Source organism: Papaver somniferum, unplaced genomic scaffold (assembly GCF_003573695.1).
Source record: "Papaver somniferum cultivar HN1 unplaced genomic scaffold, ASM357369v1 unplaced-scaffold_132, whole genome shotgun sequence".
Taxonomy (NCBI): Eukaryota; Viridiplantae; Streptophyta; class Magnoliopsida; order Ranunculales; family Papaveraceae; genus Papaver; species Papaver somniferum.
The window spans coordinates 22,771,974-22,781,128 of record NW_020622381.1 but is presented as its reverse complement, the minus strand read 5'-3'; the positions used below and the strand labels follow the sequence as shown (position 1 = coordinate 22,781,128).

Here is a 9,155-nt window from a genome sequence, read left to right as displayed (position 1 = left end):
CAAAAGCTGTTATTAATGACTTCTGCAATGATTGTGTTCCTTGGATGTTTAGAGCAAGATGGCTAAATGCAAAGCAAAATCTGGAGAACATCATCTTTCAACACTGTTTCCGTGAAGTTAATTTTTCTGCAGATGATCTAGCCAAAAGAGGAGCAGGCCTGAGAGCTGGTGAAAGAACAATCCATAATGGAAGGCCCGGTTTCTTAAAAAGAGTTGAAATGCCCAATATTACCTATTATAGGATTTGCTAGCATGTTCGTTTGAGTTCCATCCTTTGTTTATTATTCTGTAAGCTCCTTTTTGTAATAAACATTTTGTATTTTGGCTCTTCATTTTAATAAAAATATACGTGATTAAGCAAAAAAAAAAAGAACAGACCCTGGAAGAACTTATGAGCAGATAAGCGTACGTTTAAGGCTGGTGAGACTTCGGGGATGTAAGTGGGAACAACGTTAGCAATTCTGGTTCTGAACTTGTTTTAGATCGCGGGGAAGGATGCAAATAAAACCTCATCTCTTGGATTGCCTTCTCTTCTTCCTCCTCATTATTTAAACTATCAGATGGTAAGTTATGCATTGCTTTTTCTTCGAGGATTGATAAGTTTGCAAATGGCTGTGAAGGGCTTGGAATAGGACTATAATTAGCTACCTTTGTTGGGGAGGGGAGTAGTTTTGTTTTATGCAAACCAGGTCTAGATGGAGATAAAATCGGTGAACCTGGTCTGAATTGAAAACCGGGATTTACAACTTCCAGTTTAGTTTTAGAGTATTGCCTTCTCTCATGCAGTTTGAATGTTGGTTTCTTCACACCTATTACTTTGGTGGTTGTACTTTCATTGGTTGCAACTGCATTATTGTTTGACTGAGGAGGTACATTAGATGTTCCATGATCCCTATCGGATGAACCGGTTAGACGTTGAACAAGCTCGCGAAAGGTGTTTGTATCAGCTTGGACGAAAGTCGTCAATGGCGTCGAGTCTTGGTTGCTTGTTGGTTTTTCCATATTGGTTTGAGCGTTACTTAGCAGAACCTCAGGAACGTGCCAATATTCTCTTGCTCAAGAAGAACCTTCTGCTCCCAGCCACAGAGACTCTATGGCATGGTACCTCGTTTAACTTCAAGTAAAGTTAACCTGCCAAAGAGTAATTAGTCTCTACAGTTGTTGAAGAATTATAAATAGTTTAACTTAACAATGCGAAATTTATGTGTAGCCACTCTTATTAGTGTTCGGAGCTCTCTTTCCAGAAGAGGGATAGGAAGAATTGTCAAACTCAAAAGAATCAAGTTTTATAAAGGATGGTCACGGAAAAGTTCTCTTACTTCAACAAGGTTTTGGGATAAAATTGTCATAAGAATTTAAAAATCCAATCAAATGAGGAAACGGACATCATGAACTGCATGCTTGATTTATTTCCGAAATTTCATTTAGGCTGAGAAATAGAAGACCACGCTATGTTCTATTTATCAACTAGAAAATTGTCACACGTTTATGAATTTAAGAACTTGGTAATATGCACTTAAGCAGCAACAAACAAGAACAAAAATGACATGCAAAGAAGTTACCGCATATAGTAATTTCAAATTCAAACCATACATACACAGAATTCTCTTTGATCAAACAAAGTCTTTTATTTTCTTTCCTTTTTCTGATCGGCAAAGTTAATCAAAGAAGGCATTAAAACTTACAAATTCAAGTATTTAAAATTCCATAGAATAGAGAAAGATTAAACCTCTCGATTGTGCAGCCATCGATTATTCCTTAACCCCAATCGATAAGAAAACGCAAAGCAAAATGCATGAGGGATTTCAGCAGATTTTCGTTTTAGGGAGAGGAAGAAAGAAGGAAAGAAAAAAAGGAAAGAAGAAAAGGGAATGAACAGAAATTTGGCTTTAGATGGTTTAACACTGGAACAGTCTAACGGCAGTTAGGACAAAACGAAAAGGACCTCAGATTAGAACCACCATCTTGCCAAGTCATCAGTTCATTAAAAAGGGGAAAAATGCAGAGAATTACTAAAATATCCTTTATTTTCTGATCTTGCAGATTTTTAACAAAGAAAAAGAAAAAAGAAAAAGAAAAAAAATAGACAAAATTGTCAACAAGATGGAAGATACTGTGTTGCTAAATAAATATGTAATGCAAGACAAGGCATTTTTCAAAGTGCCCTTGTCATGAAAATAACCTAACATTTTGGCTCTTCTATGAATGGGAAAATGAGATTTTTGCTGTGCAATTAATTGGGTGTTTAGACCCATCTATATAAGCGGCAACTACATGACGTGTTGGAATGATACCTGGGGAGAGAGTGAGACAGAAACAGACAGAGAGGTTATTATCTGGGCAAAGGGAACCCATCCTCAAGGCATTGAGTTTGAATGTCTTGCATGAGCCGTCGAAGCTTCGCAGGATGGTTGGTAACAACACCATCTACTTGTTCAATTAGCATTCTCCGCATAGAATCTGCCTCGTCGACAGTCCAAGAATAAACTTTCTTATTCCTCCTATAGACAAAAAGACACAAAACTATTAGCAGCAATTCACCATAAACAATACACTGTTATAAAGGTATGAACTGATTCTGAGGTTAAATCATTAGTCAGGATATTTTTAGATAAACATGCATCCAGGGGGGCCTGGGCATACACTGTTTTACACATAGAATAATAGGGAAGTAGCAAAAAACCCTTTATAGGATGGATGACATAATATAAGAGCTTCGAAACATGAATATTAGTTTGGTCAGTTTGAAATTAAACTAGATCACTTAGTTTTGCACTCAGTGTTTTTGCATTGTCACCTCACAGTTGACTAGACTGGTAGGGGTTATATATCTGGTTCAGGGGAAAATAACACTTACCACTTAATTTTACCAAATTCCATGTGCTGTGTTTATGTTAGCAGTAAAATGCGGGTGGTTATGTCAAAAATAAAACAATGAAATTACACATGGATGAATTTAGTTGGAAATCATACCCATGAAGAACTCTCACAAGCTTGTCATCAACTAAAGGGTGATACACCCCAACAACACCAGCTTTTTTCATTCTTAGTAAGTTGGTTCTAGCACCAGTCACAGGATCACTCATGACAATGTAACCAACCTGCCAAAGAGAGACCAACATCCCTCACGGTCAGAAATTGGCATTAAGGAATATAAAGAATGTATGCAGTTTTGCGCCAAGTATAAGCATTCCCAAGCAGGGTAGTAAGACTCGGCCGTTTTGACTTTTGATCACACAATAAACGTTTCTTCACCAAACAACAACATTCATGTAATAAATAAATAAATGTCCACGCAAATCAACCAGACTATTAACGGTATCTTTTCTGCATACTACCACCAATCAGAACATATTACGGCTACTCAGTCAACTTTCCCAGCATCAAAACAGGAAACTATCACAGTCTAAGTTTGTCAGATTGTGGGTTTTATGATCAATAATCCATAGGAGAATCAGTAAATCAGCAATGCCGGGATCAGCATACGGTTGGGCCATCATCCAGTACACTGAGCATGCTATAATCATTTTATACTGCCAACAGGTTTAATATATTCTGAGGTGTATTGTCTGAACCCAAGGACAACAACACTCGAACAAGTAAGTTATACAGTAGGTTGAATACTCTGATATGGTTAAATTGTCCTAGAAGTGTCTGACAATGCAGATCAGCACTTTAATATGGTCAAAGTACTTAAAGTCAGAGGACATACTAACTCAAGGAGGGCAGTGAAATTGGTCAGCCACTTGGCGTAGATTTTGTTGAGTTCAACATTCTTGCTCTATAAGCCTTTATTTTCCTGAGTTATTGCACTCCAGTAAATATTATTCCAAACCAAAAAAAACCTTGAATTATCGCACTCCAGTAAATATTATTCTAAATCAAAACACAAATGCCATAAAAGGTAAGAACAAGTGAAGCCTTCTCACCGTCACGTCAGACGATAGTCTGATTATATCCCTAGCTAACGTGTCACTTTTAGCCCAAATGATACAATTTTGACACTGTGTTCTCTTTACCTGCAAAAATTCAAAGTAGAAAACCTAGTTACTCAATTCTTTTAAGAAAGATAGACAAGTAGACAGAGGGACAAACAGGAAGCCCTGCTTGGATCAGCTAACTTTTCCTCACATTATGCATTGGTTATCATGCCTACTCTTAACTGGCCGGGAGCAATTATACCTTTTTAGATAACCGATGAGCACATACCTCAAGAGTCAAATACAAACTACTCCCTTAAGGAACTATACTTAAGGCTAAAAATTCGAGTCTCCCAGATTGGCCAAACGACACTCTCATGGAAGGCAAAAAGCCTGCTAATGTGAGATTAAAGCTTAAAAATTTTCACTCAGCAACTGACACAAAAAGCTAAGAGCTAAGTTAGCCGGTCTGAAAGGAACAAAATCTATGCTCATGCGTAGTTTAAGCCAGCTTCAAAGATAGGTCGTCGAGATTTCATATACAGTGGTAAGTGGTAACAATAGAGCAAGCTGCCACAGGCGGTGCGTTTGGCCTGCTCACCACTCAGCAACCTATGATATGATAATTCTACAACTAAGATATTTTTTCAGATGGTGAAAGCTTCTATTTTTGCTAAAGCGACACATAATTGATCTTACATTCCTGCCAACAACCTAAGGCATTTTGTGGCCTACAACTCTTCCAAGGCAGCTACTTACTTTTCTTTGTTAAGGCATTTTGGAGTTCTTGACCAACTGGGAGGAGATTAGGCAGGGGAATGATAGATGAACTCTCACTATTATAGAATTTTCCGAAGTAGGGAGACATCTAGAGAGCATTATGATAAATTATGTTTATTAACAAATGTATAATGAGATTACGTGAAACTCATCTTAGACATAATTAATGCATATATTATTTCCAACCTGCCATAATTCCCCTCCTAACAAGTTTTGACCAACAATGAAGAAGCTAGGCTGTGAAACCATTTTTGTGTGCATATACACGAATCGGTGAAAACACAATCTACTTACAATAGAAAGAATATCTTTTGCTAGTCCCTGCTCATATTTTGGAGGCCCCACTTTTGCATCCAAGATTACATGCCGAACTGATTTAGATATTAACTGCACAAAGTTAAAACAAAGCATTGTAGATATATCGTTTCCAGAAACACCTTCGGGAATGACAAAGAGTAGAATTACATGACGAATCACAAGCAGTGCCAGACTTCTGGATGACCTTTGATATTGCGATTATGTAGCCACCAGATAGGTAACGCTTAATGTGTGAGATCTTGTCAAAATAATATTCAAAATGTTCCACGTCTATTACAAAATGAAAACTGGGAGGGATGGGGGGAGGGTAACCCCTGAAAATACCATCAATGCATCTTCGACTGTTGACATTTCTTGTTCGTGAAACTCTTGATGGGACAGATGTTTGACACCCAATTCTTTTATCTACAACCAGAAACAAATAGATCATCAGTTCAACATTGTTGAAAAAGACTTACAAAATGAAACATTTAAGGTCACACAACAACTGTACCTAATTAGTTTCAGAACAAGTACACCTAATTTAGACAAAATTACTTTAAAAAGGTTAAGGTAACTATGTGCTTGAACTTAAATGTTAAGGGAGATAATTTGGTGTAAGATGTGTATTTAGTTAATACATAAGATATACCAGGAGAACTCTAACCTCTTTCCTGGTCAAGAACCCAACTTTTGCGGTCTCGTTACCAGATATTCGCTGCAAATCCCTGCCTGTGCCACGTAAAAATCAAATGTCCTAGTATTTTCAAGAAATATAAATATACACACACCCAGATATATGAATATGATGACTATGAACAGTTAAGTTTTGGATTATATATTTCATACATAAGTACTGCTCCATTTGGAAAGCAGGAAAGGTCGACAGTGTCGGTCGAGTTTATATTCCAGTCAGGTTCTTGTTCTATGGAAATTCCTAAAAATACCATACTAGTACAACATAATTAACACCTTTTCTTTACTTTCATGCAGCAAATCTTATTTCAAGAACAGGTTGCTCTCATAAATAATAAGCTACAGGCTTCCATGGTGGTCACATGAACAACTAACTCTTAAATGTTTCTGTATTTAAGATAAACATATACCTATCATGGAGAGCGAACAAAATTCCATCGGAAGAACGAGAAACATCAACCTCAATGCAGTCAACTTGAGAGCTAAGGGCACTATGATATGCAGAAATCTGGAAAGTAAGACAAAAAGAAGTAGTGTTTAAATTATACACCTTATCCAAGAGTGAGTTATTTTCACCTACATGCATGCAGAGGCATATGTGCACAATGAATGAAGGAATAGCAATAAAAATCTAACTTGCAGTGAATTAATCTATGTTTCACCTCTTTCATACAAGGTACAAAAACTTCAAAGTGCTTCTACGAAGCTCGAAAAAGATATGCATACACGTGATTCTGAAGAACAAGCGATGATTCTTGTACAACTCCAATAATCCCCTAGAAAGCTAATTTACCATTATTACCTACCTTTCTTGCTACGAGATTGCTAGGCAAAATAATTTCCATGAAACTCAGATCCGTTATGGATGGTGGCATGGCACCCTATCTATAAGCTCTGATCCTGGGGACGGCGCAACCTCTGATCCGAAGGTTATTTGGGCATCACCTGACCAGGAGTAAGTAGCAAAGTGGCTTGCCCCATAAATTTTTGTATATTTTCCCAAGGGATTCTCTGACCTAAACTAAACTATAGATTCTTACCGGAATCAGCTTAAATGGTTTTCTCCTGGGGAATCACACTATTACAAAATTAAACTCGGTAGAGACTAGAGAGAACTTAAACCCTTACACCCTAACTCTAGAATAGAATAAGAGAACTAAAAAATAATAGGTTGAATATACATACAGTATTGGGGAAAGCTTTAGTTGGATCACCACCATGAGCACATACTAAAGGAGGATTCTTAATCCAACCACATTTCTTTGCTTGTAACTGCAACAACAAAACAAATCATAAGTATTGGCAAGACAATCCAACATGATTTCCTTCTAGAGTTTATACTAATAATTTCATTTTCACACCTTTTGGATTCGTCTGAGTCTAAAATGAAAGAAAATCGGAGGAATAAGAGCTAACAAAATGAGAATCAACAGTAAACGAAAGAATTTCTTGGAAGAGAATCTTATAAATTGATTCCAACAATCGTTAGGGTTTTGTTGTCTCTTTTTGGTTTTCAAAATCGCCATTTTTCTTTTTCCTTTTTTCTTTTTTCTTTTCTTGGTTACAGACTTGTACAGTATTTATTTTCCGATCGATTTGGTTGTGTAATTTTACACAGTGCTTTGTTGATTCTATTTGGGTAGGTGGACGCGTCGTCCCACTGGAGGAGCAGCGGAGACGATGTCCACAGTCCACCCCAGGAGGCCAGTTATGAGACAAGGTTCTGCGGGCTGGATTTGGCCGCTAAATTACACAAAAAGTGTTCATATCTTTTAACAATACTTATCTTTTTAGATATATCTTGCAGTCCAACCACTAACTTGATAGTTTCGTTGAATGGTTCAGTGTAGAGAAAATCAGCTTTCCGCCGAATGGTTCAGCGCAGATTGATTTATTTTTTGATCTGACGGCTGAGATGCTTGCGTTGTTCCATTCAGCGCAACCTAATTCCACTTATTGTTGTTTCATTCAACGCTTCTACTTTTCGTTGTTCCATTCAACGCATCTAGATGCTAGATTAACACTACCATTAGGACAAGAGGTTATTATAGCTTCTAATCTAGCATCTGGATTAGAAGACCATATGACTTAGCCTGAGTCATGGTACTTTATACCATGGGCTTAACCGCGGGGATGGATAGAATGATAAAAGCCGTACAAAAGCAGGCTAACTGGGATAAAATAAATGATAAGCAAGTTTGGGTGATTAAAGGTTCTCGAAAGCCTAGAATTCAGCTTAATGTTAATGCAGATGGAAGGGGAGAAATGGAATAGTATCTATAATATGTTTGATTTCTTAGTTGAACGTGGAGATGAAATGGAAAGTTCTGAAGCTATTGGTATGTGAAGGTTTTGGTACAAAACTTCAATTCTGGATCTATTAACAAGGAGGGGGATTCTAATGATTATAAGGGTCAAGTTAGTTATGTGGCAAATGGTTCAAGAGGCAAGTTCTTATCCAAATGTAGTAATACTTCTAATAGTTTTGTTTTGGCTCCTAAAGGTTTGGAGCTTAAGAAATCTAGGCTATATTTGAGGCTTCTTTCTATCCTTAATAATGTTTAAGATATGCTGATGGGATGTTAGAGGGTTGAATGACCCTCGCAAAAAGAAGTTATTAAATTAAACATTCAGAATAAATTGACCATTATGGGTATCGTAGAAACCCATGTGCAAGCTCAGAATAGGAACAATATTGAATTTTTCATAAATAAAAAATGGTGTTTTATTGATCATTATGGGAATAATACTCATGTAGAATTTGGATAGGGTACAATCCTCTTGAAATAAATATTGTGGTGGTTCAGGGATTGTGTCTTGGGAAATGTGGTACCCCTAGGTGTGCTTTGAAAATAGACGTTAGAAAGGATTATGACATTGTGTCTTGGGATGCCATTATGCTTTGTTCGAAGAAAATGGGTTTTTCTTCTCTATTTATTCCTAGGACTACATTTATATCTCTTCCGCGAAATTTTCAGTCTTGTTAATGGATCTCCCTATGGCCATTTTTTTTCTAGTAAAGGTCGTTGGCAGGGTTGTCCTCTTTTCCCTTATTTGTTTGTCTTAATGATGGAAATTTTAAGTGTTTGTCTCAAGTATCAGGTGATTGCTGGAAATTTTAGTTTGCATCCTAGATGTAGGTTGACTCAGCTCACCCACCTTTGTTTTGCTGACGATGTTCTAGTCTCTTTTCAAAAGTTTTGCGTCAACTGATGAGTCTCTCAAGAGTGCTCTAATCGATTTTATCGAAGTGTCTGGTTTGGATTTGATCAAATAGAAGACTGCTTTATTATTCCTCATTTGTTGATTATGTTCATTGCTCGGACTATAGCTCTGGTGAGCTGGTAGGCTTTTAAGGAGACAGAAAATAAGAGCAAGAGGAAGCCTACATGTTATAACCGCAAGTGCACGGTGTCGGTTGTAGCTTGTGCAAATACGGGTCGAATCCACAGGGACTAGGGT

The 9,155-nt window shown here is 37.2% G+C and overlaps 2 protein-coding genes across 5 annotated transcripts; both read right to left on the bottom strand.

The window, feature by feature from the left end:
• Positions 1-411: 411 nt before the first annotated feature.
• On the bottom strand, positions 412-1,002 carry LOC113332923 (VQ motif-containing protein 31-like). The gene has a single exon (XM_026579421.1). It carries the CDS (start codon positions 1,000-1,002, stop codon positions 412-414), a length of 591 nt encoding a protein of 196 aa, XP_026435206.1.
• Positions 1,003-1,009: 7 nt separating this feature from the next.
• On the bottom strand, positions 1,010-7,395 carry LOC113332756 (glycerophosphodiester phosphodiesterase GDPD4-like). 4 transcript variants are annotated; one of them, XM_026579269.1, is made up of 10 exons: positions 7,055-7,395; positions 6,879-6,965; positions 6,104-6,201; positions 5,650-5,725; positions 5,343-5,423; positions 4,995-5,087; positions 3,930-4,019; positions 2,974-3,101; positions 2,295-2,501; positions 1,010-1,131 (listed from the first exon to the last, which is right to left on the bottom strand). In XM_026579269.1, the coding sequence occupies exons 1-9, from the start codon at positions 7,217-7,219 to the stop codon at positions 2,333-2,335; spliced, it is 987 nt and encodes a 328-aa protein (XP_026435054.1). In that variant the 5' UTR covers positions 7,220-7,395; the 3' UTR covers positions 1,010-1,131; positions 2,295-2,332. The 4 variants fall into 4 exon arrangements, with proteins under 4 accessions (XP_026435054.1, XP_026435055.1, XP_026435056.1 ...); XM_026579270.1 differs by having other exon boundaries at positions 5,665-5,725; XM_026579271.1 differs by having other exon boundaries at positions 5,650-5,729; positions 7,055-7,197.
• Positions 7,396-9,155: the final 1,760 nt, after the last annotated feature.

Bases quoted from the DNA above. Each gene is read 5' to 3' on its own strand.
- LOC113332756 (XM_026579269.1), bottom strand. From the start codon at position 7,219: ATGGCGATTTTGAAAACCAAAAAGAGACAACAAAACCCTAACGATTGT. The intron at 5,088-5,342 runs GTATTTTCAGGG...AACTTTGTGCAG, and splicing joins CAGTCGAAGATGCATTGATG to TTAATATCTAAATCAGTTCG. The intron at 2,502-2,973 runs GTATGATTTCCA...TTTTGTCTATAG, and splicing joins CTTGTGAGAGTTCTTCATGG to GAGGAATAAGAAAGTTTATT.
- LOC113332923 (XM_026579421.1), bottom strand. From the start codon at position 1,002: ATGGAAAAACCAACAAGCAACCAAGACTCGACGCCATTGACGACTTTC.